The following is a 13,467-nucleotide window of genomic DNA, read 5'->3' as shown; positions in this document are numbered from 1 at the left end:
CCACTGAGGGGGGAAGGGAAAGCCTATACAATGACATGGCAGCTTTTTGTTCAAAAAGTCTGTGTGCAGAGATACTTAGCACACTTTCCCTGCAAAGCCTGATATTACTAGTTTCAAATCAAGAAGGGAAAAAAATCTTAAAATAACTTTAAAGATTTAAACCTATATATAAAGTAGTACTGAAAAAGTAGTACTTTGCAGATATCTCTTCCTTCAAGCTATGAATTATTGCTATATCAAAATGCCCACATCCACACACACTGAAAACTTAACCCACTATGATGAAATGTGCACTAACACAGAGGGCATGGCTCCTACTGCCAACAGTATTACAGGTCTTAGCACATAAAACCAAGAAACCAAAAAGGAATTAAGGCACTGAAAGGCATCACAAGCTGGGGGCTTTGCTAGTTCACACAAAGGGAAAAGGAAGAGCACAGCATGCACAGAAATTTGTCTTTGATACAGGAAAAGGCATATATTGTTTGATAATCCAGTGATAAGGCAGGACAGCTATGGGACAAACCCATCTGTTGCATTGAATAAACAAATTTAGATTGATAGTTGTGATGCTGAGCTGTTTTGATACATAGGATTTAATAGAATCACAATGTGGATGTAAAAAAATGATCAGTGTTTCATTACAAAATAAGGCATGTCCTGGAACTGTGGGATACATGACTATAGGGAGCTAAAAGAAATACATAAATTAGGCAGCTGGGTTATAAAAGAGCATGTCCAAGCAATGGATCTGAGCAGCTTCCCCTTTCATCATTTATCAACTAGATGTTCAAGCCAAAGAAACTGTGCACAAGAAACAGGTAGCATGACAGGGAACTTTTGGGGTAATCTTGGTACCAAGTGGGTTAACCATGCCTGTTATTCTCCCAAAGTCAATTTTAGCACATCAGGTCAACACAAAAATGGTAAAAGCTGTTAATTAGGCTCCTCCTAATCGGAATCTAATTTGACAGCAAGTGCTCCACGCAGGGGTATTGGAGAGGAAAGGTCTTAAGGGAGGTGATCTCTTTTACCAGACTAATCCATGGCAGAAGAAACCAGTGGGGAAAGTTTCTGGGCATACCCTTTTCTTCTGCGCTGAACGGAAGCAGCAGCAGAGCCACCCTTCACCAAAGGCTAACAAGGGGATAGGAAACGACTCTTGGAAAGGAGCTGCTGTCCTGAGGAGTCTGACAGACAATGCCAGCGCTGATTAGAGCACACAGACTTCACGGCAGGTTGGCTTTCATGTTCTCTTCATTTCGTGTGCAGATATGTCGGGACGACCGAAGTCAATGGGAAATTCACAACAGGTTTTAAGAGCATCAAGAACTGATTCATTGTAACCTTCTCTTCATAACAATATTGTTTGTGTACATTAGATCTTAATCTGATTTCATTCCCATCAGTTCATCCGGACTGTATTTGCGCCAGTTCTCAGGGTCATCTTCTTGCTTGTGTACATTGTTCATGCAATAAGTAATCTATAGAAACACCAACCAACACAAGTCAAAATGAAGTGTTCTTTTTTAAGTTCACTTTTCTGCCATTTTTTTAAACTGAGACCTAAATTGAAGAGACAATTTGAAATTAAGCTCAGTTTTTAGAGTGAAAATTACTTCAGGCATAGTATAGGGTGGGTTGGGTTTTTTGGGTTTTTTTTTTTTTTGGAGGTTTTTGGGGGGGAAGAGGGATTTTTCTTTTGGTTTGTGTTTTTTCTTTTTTTTCCCCCGCAAGATTAGCATTACATTGTACAGCTTAATAAGAAAGTGAAAATTAGATGTAACCAACCTTAGAGAATTCCTTCTCATTTATTGCTGTGTACTCAGTTTAATTTTAACTTGAGCTGGTAAAACACTTTACAAGAGACCCCATCTCACCTTTAACACATTATCTTGACTTGCTTACTTCAGGCAAACATTTGCTAGATAGTTGTCTGTTACTGCATAAAGAGAATGTCAAGTTCTTTGTACAAGCGTCTGGTCACGTTTCATGATTGCCAAAGTCTAGGAAGAAATCCCCGGTTTGAAAAAAAACTGCTTGGAAACCTCATTCTCCTGGGTAAGATTCCTACCATTTTTGCTGAGAAGTTAAACAGAAAATCATTTCAAATACCAAATGGAACAATGAAACTGTACCTAGTAACATATAAGCTGTTTATCACTGTTTCACTCACGGCAAGTTTCATCATTAAATTACAGTTTCACAGGACTGCCTTGGATGTTCAAGATTAGTTTTATACATCTTAACATGGATGCTCTTGTTTCAAACAGAAAACACACCACATCTCTTCAAGAAGGTCATAACTTTAAAAGGCAGTGTGCAAGAGGAAAGTAAAGTCCCAGCAATATAAGAATGTACTCAAAAGAGTAAAATGGGGATCATGGTTTTCCAAAATTAAATATAGTAGTTTCCCAATGACTACTGTCTTTCTGTCAAGTATGAATTTTATTTGGCATCCAAACTCCTTCCCATGCATTAGAAGAAATAAAAAGAACACTAATTAATGTACTGATTTGTACTGTGCTATATCTTAGTAACAGCATGGGGAAGGGAAAATATTTTCAGCTTGGAGGCCAACTGGCAATGACTGTTGACAGTAACTGTTATGACTGTATTGCACAGTCCAATGAACATGGCTTATGCTCACAGAGAGGCCTTGAAGCATCAACCAGAAATTCCAGCAGGGATCTTGCTTTTCCATGCAGCCTGAATCTCTTATATTGAAGAGCTCTTCAGCCTTTTTCACCTTTCACTGAGATCACCACAAGATTGTAGTTGGTCTCAAAAAATCCAGCTCTGTGCAGCCTGCTTTATGCCTTTTGTTTTATAAAAAGTTGCATTCTGGATGAATGCAAGAACTAAACATGTCACAATAGTCACCAACAACCTCCTAAATCACTGTATCACTATCAGTATTTCTAATACTGTTCTAAAATGCTATGGTATTTTTCATAGTTTTGTCCACCCACAGCTTTATGAAACCATTAAAGATGGATGTCTCATACTGAGCAGAGCCTGTTCTTTCAGCTGCCCAATACCTCCTCTCTTAAAACAAGATTTTCCCAAATTTTTAGTGTAGGAGCTGCGTTTTCTACGTTGATTTTCTCTGTCAAGCCTGAAGAAGAGCAGATGAAAATCATGCAAAGCAGGCCTTTGGCAAGTTGCCCTGAGCTGCTGGACAAGAGCAGGGCTTGAAGGAGGCAGGGAGACAAAACAAAACCAAACCCACCACAGAAGAGAGATGGAAAATTAGGACTTGGGACAGAGGCAGAGGGGTGGACGAGAGAGAGGGACAAACATGTTGAAATACTTGCAGCTAAGTATGCAACACTTCCAGAAACGAGTTCTTCACGCATCTTAATTCTATCCTTGGTTAAGTATACATTATGCTATAGCCTATAATTTTCTGACCACATACCTTCCCCTTCTCCACATCACCACCTGCATGCAGCAACAGAAGGGAAAACCTCCTTTAGAACTAAAGCCTCCCCTTATTTTGCTTACTGCCTGTTTACTTGCATGGCCTGCAGAACTGCAACTCAGCTTTGCATCTGCTTGGACTCTTGAAAAACACTGTGTTATCTGTATTGCCCCACAAGTCAACCAATAAACTATTAAACACATCTCTGTGAAACAGAGTAGTATGCTATCCCAATTTTAGACAGTGCACTAAAATTAGGGTCAAAAGCCAATTCCTGACGAATTTCTGGAAAACTCTTTTCCCACAGCGTTTATTATGGCACTGCATTTTGCATCTTCAGAACACAGCGCTCCTACTGACTTTCAGACACATCTGAGAATAATTGTTTTTTCTGCAACTCAGACCCAAAGCTGGGGATTCAGAAAACAAGGAGTTGAGTGAACACAATGAAATGTAGGGCTTACTTGCCTTGTCTAGCATCCCATAGGAACACTGTGGTTCAAGGAGAAGATAAAAATCGAATTTTCCAAGGAAGCAATTAGCCAGGAGACCATCCTCTCCCTTTGAATAATCCCTTTCCTTACTCACAACATGACTTCCTCCAGTGCTGTGTGCACAATATCCCAATCACGCCTAGAAGAGCTCTTCTGTGCAATGACCATGACAGAAGTTTCTTGATAAAAACAACACAATCAAGCAGGTTTTGACTGCATTTTAGTACCTGCACACAATTCAATACGAAACCAGCACTGCCAGGGTGAAACTGATTTTGGTGCTTCTTAATTTCCAAGACTTTAATAACATAATAATGTTTTTTAATTGTTAATTATTAAGTGCCTATACACATGCAAGCTCTTTGAAACAGCACATGGGGATCCTGATAGCAAGGCACATCACTGTTTACAAATTAAACTACAACCAAATCAGCACAAATGCTGTCATTTTTTGGACCCTTTTTCCCCACTAAGAACTGAATTACAGCACCACTCTCCCCGGCATGTATAGTTGTGTCCTGAGCCTGAAAAGGACAATTGTGCATTTGTTTATGCTTTTCAACCTACAGCAGTAGTAACAAGCAATCACCACAGACTCACCTTCTCCTCACCTGATCCCTGTCAGTCTGTCCTGCAGTGGCTGTCTCTGGCTGGGCACAACCCAAGCTGATGTTATCAGCTGAAGTGTCATTTTAAAGACACATTGTAGATGTTTTCCTCTTCCCCTGTCCCTCAGTGCTGAATTCCTGCCTGCAACACTCTGTCTCAGTTTTTAAGTTTCACCTACAGTTGTCTCAAAACCATGCTGCCCCAATCAGCTATTACCTGAAACATGAGCTGAAGCCTTTGGAATACCATAACTGTTGAATGCAGAGAACCCATGCTAAAATATATATTAAAGGAACAGACAGGAAAAAATAAAGGAGGGAGGGTGGGGGAAAGAAGGAAAAAAAAGAAAAAAAGCAAAAAAGCCAAGAAAGATTAAAAAAAGGAAGCCTGTTAGCAGCTGCACAACTTTGAGGCTAAATAAATGGATCTGTGCAAAGATGGTGTCACCTTGAATATATTTAAATTCAGGCCTGGACACAGCAGCCACATTTAAAGCTGATGATACAAACTGTTCTTATTTGCTGGTATAAAGCAGAGGTTTTTGACAGATTTCCTTTCAAGTTGTGCGCATTAGGCTACCAGTTAAAGACAAGAAGTGATTACCAGAGTACGATCAGAGAGGCTTGCTTTTCCCACATGGCTTCTTTCCAGGATCCTGCTTGGGATGTTTTCAATTTATTTATTCTTCATAACTAGATTATGATATATCCAGAAACTGACACCTTACTGATTATAACCACACCTACTTACTTTGTCTCAGTTGTACAAAATCTGATTTTAGCACGTCTTAAATCAGACCAGAAACTTTGTGGCTGCCCAGAACAAACTGCACAGACTGCATGCCTCTAACAATACCAAATTGTTGAAACTGGTTTTGCTTTGCTCTGAAGATTTTTCTCTCAGCAAACCTGCGCTTGCATCAGTGACATCTGCACACCCATGGTTTGCAAAAATGGTCAGTGTAAACACTCAATATTGTGCTCTAGCTTGGCAAAAATGCAGTCACGCCCAGGACTGATCCAAGCCTGTGCAGTGAAGAGGTCTGGCAAAGCCTGGATACCGTATCAATGCATGTAGAACCAAGAGCTCAGTCTCTTTAAGTTCATTAACATAAGCATGACACCAGACTTTCCTTGGACCAGTCCCAAGTGCCAGTGAAAGCAGTGACTTGATTCTTTCCTTACTCAGTCCCTCCTCCACAGGAGTTTTAAGAGCCTTATACCTGACCTGGTCCTTTCAGAGGCAGGTGAATTAGTGCCAGCAGCTCCCATGGGGAACTGGCTCAGGCCACAGGACCAGAACCACCTTGCCAAAGGCCTGATGGATGCTAAAAGCTATTTGCTGTTTGACACTAGAAAAAAAAAAAGAGCTAGGTCCTCTCTGCAAGGACACACTTTCTGCTGTTTTTCTGGAATTCAGAGGGGAAGAAGCACAGAAATATCACACAATACAATATGTACTTTATCCAAAATAAAATGAAGCTAAAACCTATTTATATATATATATAAATGTATGTGTGTATATGCATGTATATATATATATATGCATATTTGTCTACATGACCATTATAAACTAAATATATGGCACTGTTATTCCCAGAAGAGAACAGGAAAGAACAGTAGGCTGAATGAGAAGGCAATCAACAAACAAAAACAAAACATCATCATTCCCTTCACACTTCCCATTCTGAAGGTTTCAGAGTCCCCAAGAGAATTTTTCTGTGGTTTTGAGATTCTTCTTTTTAAGAAGAATCTTTCAGGCACCACTGCTCCAACCCCTCCTGTTGGTACTACACAGGAGGTTCAGAGCACAGAACAGAGCAGACACATCAGTGGGCTCCCCAGGTACACAGGAGTACTCCATCTAAAGGGCAGGGAGTGAAAGGCATCTGCTTTTGCTTTAGAAGCAGCATTTTGTTAATGAACTCAGAAACCTGGGGGCCATTAATGATTTTGCAAGAATCCAGTGTGACCCATAGACAACTTATTTCTGTGTCCTTTTCCTGTTCACATTCTTACTATGCTGCCAACCAGTACACCTCTTCATCATACACTGCATGGAAAACAGGGGTTTTAGATAGGCATACACTGCTTCAAGATCCTCTAATCTGTGGTCTTAGCAGTGTATAATAAATAATTACAAACAGCAGGAATGACAGTGCAGAAAGAGAAAAAAAAAACCCAACATAACACAATGGTAGGAAAAAAAAATCCCAACAATCCCAACTGAACAACAAATGAACAACCACAAAGAAAAGAGACACAGACAAGTCCAGGATCTGAATTCATTTTAGGACAAAATGCACCATCAGGTGTCTCCATCATTATCAGGTATCTGGCATTACCACTGTCTTCCCATAGCATGATTACCCAGGGATTTGGGACTCCTGTGCATATCTGGAAAAAGACAATTTTCAGGAATGCAGTCACAGTCTCTTTACAACTATATCCTTGACCTTTGTCCTCAGACCATGATGGTCCCCTCAGCATTTACCCTCACGTATGACTCACACCCAGCCACACCATCACGCTAAAGCTAAGCACCTGGGAAGCTCTGCCTGTTCCATTAGGAATAATGGGAGGACTGCACATTTCACTATCATACAGACTCAGGCCACTGAAGCCCCCAAAAGATATATTTATTTATTTATTTAAAATTAAGTTTGTGCACATAAGAATTTGTGCAGGCACAAAAGAAAAATAATTTCTAGAGTTTGGGAGGGAGGGGGGAAGGATTTATATTATATTCACTATCCACCCAACAACAAAGTAGATGTTAAGTATGACTTTAAAGCATTCTTCTCACGAAGAGATAATGACATTTCATACGTGTTGTACCTTAACTCTGACGTATTGAGAATATTTTGCATTTTTGACCTTTGGTAAAATATCTTCATTCAGTTTAAGAGGCATTTTCACCCTCCCACCATTTTAGCCCTAACACTGTTTCTATCATCACTTGGAGCACGTTCAAAAGGTTCTGTTTTCTTGTGTCCCCTAAACAGTTCTCTCTTCCCAAGGAAACACCCTGATCTTGTCCAGGAAACCAAAGACCTTAAAGGAAACAGAACTTTAAATAACTATATGATCCTAAAGGAAGATGGAACTCATATAGATGTGTGTATTCAGTACACTAAAGACAGCTAAGGGTTAGCAGTGGAACAACAGCACCTAAGAAAGGCAGAACTGAAACCTGACTTCAGCAAGAGTTTTGTCTGACCAAGACCAAAAGAGAGAGCTGAGATTTTATATTGTGTGTTTTCTTATTCATGCATAGGAGCATGAAGCTCCTGGATGAAGTGAGTGACTAATCACTACAGGATTTAGTTTTTTCCATTCAGTAATTCAAAGTGAATATTATTAAGATGGTGCTTGTGTACATCTCCTCTAGGTAAAGCACTTGTTCAACATGCCAGGAGGTAGCTCAGTGTTGTCAACTACTTGCAAGCAGACATGCTATGATTGGAGTAAAAAGTGTATTATAAGAAAAAACAAAAAAATCACCACTATTCCTGAAAGAAGAGAAAGTCTTACTGCCACTCAGACGAGGAAAGAGGCTCTTTGGAACTCCTTCCATGCTTCTGAGCTATTCTTCTGAGCTTTTCCAAGAAATGAGAGAGCAGGAGGGGGATGGTATATATACATAAAACTTTGAACTGCAGTCAGAGAGGCTGGAAGACTAAAAGAAAAAGCTAAATACGAGGAGAGCTTTAAGTACAATGTTTGTATTTTAGCTTTCTCACAGTAGATCATCCCCTCTGTATTACTGCTGTTTTTCTTAACATTTATATGACTTCATTGCTGAGTTGATTTAACACTTGAATATCTGTAGATGAGTTTGATGCATCTCTCAGGAAAAAGACAAAGGTGAAAAGTCTGTTGAACAAATACTTGCACATTTCCAGTTGTTCTCATTTTGGCAACCTCAATATCTTAGATCTGACCTAACTTTCAATATCTATTTAATATTTTGAGGGTCACCAGGCTACTAGAATAAACAAAGTCAACAATACTTCCTTTAGAAATGAAACTTTCAAAGGTTTGAAGAAGAATAATGGACAGTGATCAAAATTATTTTTATTGTCCAGAAACATAAATTAGAACCGCAATTTTATGTGGTGCTAATTAAGTAAATTAATTCCTATCAGGCTTCTGTTTCAAATAACTGTTTTATTCTGGGCATTTCAAAGAATAATGTGCACAGAACAGCATAAAGAAATGCAACTGTAAGTACAATTAACTAAACTTACACCATCACAAAATCTCATGTGCAGCAGCAGCAGAGTAACAACCTTCTAAACCTTTCCAAGCTATATAAGTATTTGTTTTTGTCAAGGTCAAATAGCCATCACAAGCCTTAAAATCAGTAGTGCAAGTTTTACAAGAGGCTCCATCTAGCAACACACTGGTGTGAAGCAACAATCTGAAGAGATCAATGTCATCCTGCTAGAAAGTAAATATTTTTATAACTACATCCATAGCAACCACAAAACTCTCCACCCCCCCCAAAGTGATCCATAATGTTTGACTTGAGAAGCTGATTTAAAGCTCTGAGAAGGTATAACTTGCCATCATTTTTCTTGGCCATAAAAGTCCCAGGAAGATAAACGTAGCTTTTCTGGGCCATCATTTCACAGAAAAGAAACACTCAAAAGACATCTCTAGAAATTGCTATACTTGCTCATTTTGAAACTGTAAATCCTCCAGGGGGACTGGTGGTGCTACACTGCAGGAATCAGTATCAATTACTTTATATGATGTATTTTTACTTCAGCATCAACCCAGGCAATTGACATCTCATTTTCTCATTTAAAGACTTTGTGTAACACCACTTACATCTTCTGTACTACTTTTCACCAATGGATCTCTGTGCTCCTTACAAAGATTGGTACACATATTCCATGAATGGATGAGACATTCTGGGAAGTTAGAGAGATGCAGATAAATCAACCTGCAGAGTCAATGGCCAACTAAGGCCAGTAATTGCAAGTTTCCAGAGTAAGAAGCCCCTGCCCTGTCCAGCAAGCACCACTACTTCTGTATATAAGTGCTTTGGACAGCTTTCCATGCCCCAAAGTTATGTTTTATGCCAGTTTCCAAAGGCCTCTCAGAAACCCAGTGGCATTTTTCATTTTGCTCTTTCCACTGAAATGAACTGACCCCAGTTCTTTCCAAGAGAGTAGCAGGAAACCTTGCACCTGCTCTGGTCATGGAGGCAGACATCAAAGGCAATGGAAATCTGTCAGCACCAGGTAATTTAGCCTACCCTTCAGGCTGCATTTCTGAGCTCATTCATGCTAGATGTATGCAGTGCTAGACCAAAAGGCATTACAGAATTAAGATGAACCAGGTTTGGGTCCATAACTCTATTACTGCTGAATAGGCACAGTCAGCCTCATCCCACATTTACACAGGCTCTAAAGCAGCTACATAAAGGACGAATAATACCTGATCCATCATAAAACCTGTCTTTATAAAGCTAACTCATTTTGAACACATTTGAAACAGCAGACTGAGTTAATAGCAGACCAGTGATTTGCACGACTACAAAGAATCTCTTAGTAGGAACTGTTAAGCTGAATTTACTGTGCCATTAAACCACAGTCTCAGTGCAGAGGTAGGCTGGTTACCAGCACACATGGAAATCCACACAGCAGTTAATTCATCTTCACAGTACGCAAATTAGGGGCGTGGGAGAAAAACTTGATCAAGATCCTCCATTTAAGGGGCTGGAATGTTTCATTTATGTGGTAACTTTGTGCTTTTCCATTCTCTTTGGTCAAAGAATAACATAGATTTGCCCTTTGCCTACACAGAGAGTAGAGTTTCAGAGCCCGGAGACACAGACTGCATCCCTCTTGCTGCACTCACATTGCTGACTGACAGCAGCAATAATCAAATATTTATGCAGCCCCACAGTGCAAACTCTCAGAGCATTTAGCACCATTGTTCAATGCCCCTAGCTCAGCTTTAACATGGACATGGGATCTGGCAGATGAGTAGCTGCACTGATAGCAGATATTATTAAAAACAGTCCTCTTCCCTGTCCATGTCACAGGTGTCCCAGAGAAGGGGCACCAGAAGCAAAGGGATGCTCCTACCACAGCAGCTGTCCTTTAGAGCTCAGGCTGGAAAAGATCTACCAGGCTGCAAACTTCTGAGACTGAATTACATGCTGGTCTTATTTAGAGGTTTGCAAATCCTTAGCAGAAGGATCATGCTATAAGCTGGGGCATCAGTACTGAGGGTCAGAAATATCCTGAAGGGTCAATCAGTGCAAGCAAGGCACAGCAATCAGAACAGGCTGATTTAGGGTACACAGCTCCAATACTGCTGAATATGCACAGCAAGTTTTGAAGTAGAGATCTTGGGATCTCTAGTCATGATAGCATATTTTCTCTCAGAAAAAAAAACCAACAACTTACTAAACTGGTGGAAAATGCTTAAACAAAACCCAAAAACCCAATGCCAAATACATATATATATATATATATATATATATATATATATACACACACACACACACACACATATAAACTCACAATTTGATTTTAGTAACTGGCGTTCTTTCAGCTAATTCCATATAAAGGTCTTCACTGATATATTTTTCTTTAATTTCACAGAAGAACAGCTACTCTAGCTGTTTTAAAATAAGTGGAGTTAAGAATTAGAAGTATTTCCTTAAAGGCACTATCTATCAGTACTCTACTTCTGTAGGACCTGCCCTACACCTTTCAGCTTAATATCAGAATATCAAATATCAGAACTGTAGTCTGTTCTCTCAAATACACCATTGCAAACCAGTAAAAGTTAATCTACATTAGAGACTTCTATTAGCTCCTTTGAGTTGGCCAGGAACTGCTCATTTCACATTTTACAATTATCCCAGGAGTTAGGAATGGCTGAGAGGAAACAAAATCCCCCTAAAAAGCATCATCACTGTTTAGAAAGGTAAGCTGCACGTCACCACCTGTCAACACAAACTAGAAGGCACAATTCCAACAAAGAGTAAGCAAGAGCCTGTCCATGCCCTGTGGCCATGTAGCTCAATGTGAGTGCAGCTGATCCAGTATTCACAGCCAGGATGAATATATGACATTCCAGCAAGGCTCGGGAAAAGCCTTGGGCACCTCTGTAACAATCTACAGTGGGATCACTCTTCAGATAAAGTACTAGAAAGCTACATAACTCTGTTGTAATTACTAACTGAAAAAGAGTGGAAAAGAAAGCAGCTATTGTTTCAAAGACTTGTTTATTCACAGATCTACCACAGCTTTGACAGTGAAGCATCTCCTGTATTTAACAGCCAAACTAGCCTACAATCACCTATCTACTGGAGATCAACACAATTCCCAAGGACACTGGCACACAGGGTACCAGCTGGGAGCAGGCTCTGACCTCACAGCCCCATCACTATTGGCCTGCACAGCGATCTGGCATCTCAGTGTGCATCTTCTCTCCAATGGCACTGTTCCCGCCAGAGGTCCCACATCACACATTGGCCTGAAGCTTCGCCTGGTTATTTTAACTTTGAAGTCAGTAAAAACAACAGCCATTCCACTGCTCTGGTGAAGCACAAAGTTTTCAAGCCTTGAAAACGAATGTGGTATGATAAGTTAATCCTTGAAGCTTCAGCACAAGAAAAACTTCACACAGGAAACTCAAAAAGTTAGTTGGGGCAGTCAGCTCTTTAAGATCCTTAATTATGAACAGCGTAGATGAGTGGAATTAAACAGATCGTTTTTAAGAGGAGATATTGAGTATCTGTTGCTCAACACACTGAGGGCACACGGGCCTGCAGAGGGATCCCGGCTTGGTGCTGTTCACTGCCTACCACTAAGGCAAGTGACCGAATTTAGTACTGCCTGGCCTTCTGCATGCTCATTTGCACCTTACGGACTACCTGCAAAAAACAAATTCACTACCAAACCCAAAAGGCGTCCATTCATCTCCCACTCTGCACAGGTGTACCTAAGCAGTAAGAACGTAAGGAAATGGGTTTTTTTTTGTCCTAGGAAACAAAGATAAATTGTTTAATTAACTCTCACATCATGACTATTTGTGTGCTATCAAGTGCAAAGCATACACAACCAATGTGGTTACAGAAAACTCTCCAAAACTCAGTTCCCGGTCTGCCAAAACTCGTCTTTCCGCTACAGGACGTGATGATACTGCAGATACCACGGGAGACTGAACAGACCGCGTGTGCCCTGCGCTACTTTTCCAGTTTCCAGGCGGGACATTTGTGCCCCCGCCGAAGAGCTGCTCTTGCTTCCGTGGGCTCGTCCTTTCCCGCGCTTCACCTGCGGGCACGGACCCCGGGCAGCCGCACGGGTGATGCGCTGAGGGACACCCCAATCCCTCATCCCAGCGCTGCCCGATGCTCCCCCGCCCCTCCGCGCCCCCGGGGCACTCACAATCTCGGTCACCATGAGGAGCCCGGGCACGGTGCGCAGGAACTCCCTGTCGTAGGCGAGGGTGCTGGAGCTGGCCGACAGGTTGGCGGTGAAGGAGCTGCTGGTGGTGGTGACCGTGTGCGAGCGCGGGCGCGGCGGCTCCTGCGGCGGCGGCACGGGCGGCTCCATGGCCGGCGCGGCTGTCGCCGGACGGGCGGCGCGGAGGCACCGCCGCTCGCCGCTTTGTGTGGCCCCGGCGCCGCGGGCAGCCCCCGCCTGGGCCAGGGGGAGGAGGAGGGTGCTCGGCGCCCAGCCCCGGGCCGGGAGGCGGGTCCGGAGCGGGGCCGCCCGCCCCGGAGACCGCCCAGCCCTCCCGCCGCTGCCCCCGGGGCGGGACAGCGCTGCCGCTGCGGGGCATCCCCAGCGCTAGGGAATGAGGGTCAAAGCGGGTCCCCTCTCAAAACCATCTCCTCAAAACCATCTCCTGACCTCGCAGACTTTTGTACACTTGGGAGCCCGTCTGCTTGCAGCGCGGCCGAAGAGCC

At 41.9% G+C, this 13,467-nt stretch overlaps 1 protein-coding gene across 1 annotated transcript in view; it reads right to left on the bottom strand.

The window, feature by feature from the left end:
• CMTM8 (CKLF like MARVEL transmembrane domain containing 8) overlaps nt 1-13,173 on the bottom strand; it is a 34,930-nt gene extending 21,757 nt beyond the window's left edge. The window contains exon 1 of the mRNA XM_059846855.1: nt 12,944-13,173. Coding sequence (XP_059702838.1) covers nt 12,944-13,111 — 168 coding nt within the window. The 5' untranslated portion in view covers nt 13,112-13,173. The remainder of the gene's footprint in view (nt 1-12,943) is intronic.
• Between the last annotated feature and the right edge of the window lie 294 nt (nt 13,174-13,467).

The sequence above is a fragment of the Haemorhous mexicanus genome, chromosome 1 (assembly GCF_027477595.1).
Source record: "Haemorhous mexicanus isolate bHaeMex1 chromosome 1, bHaeMex1.pri, whole genome shotgun sequence".
NCBI lineage: Eukaryota > Metazoa > Chordata > Aves > Passeriformes > Fringillidae > Haemorhous > Haemorhous mexicanus.
This window is presented reverse-complemented; position numbering and strand designations above follow the sequence as displayed.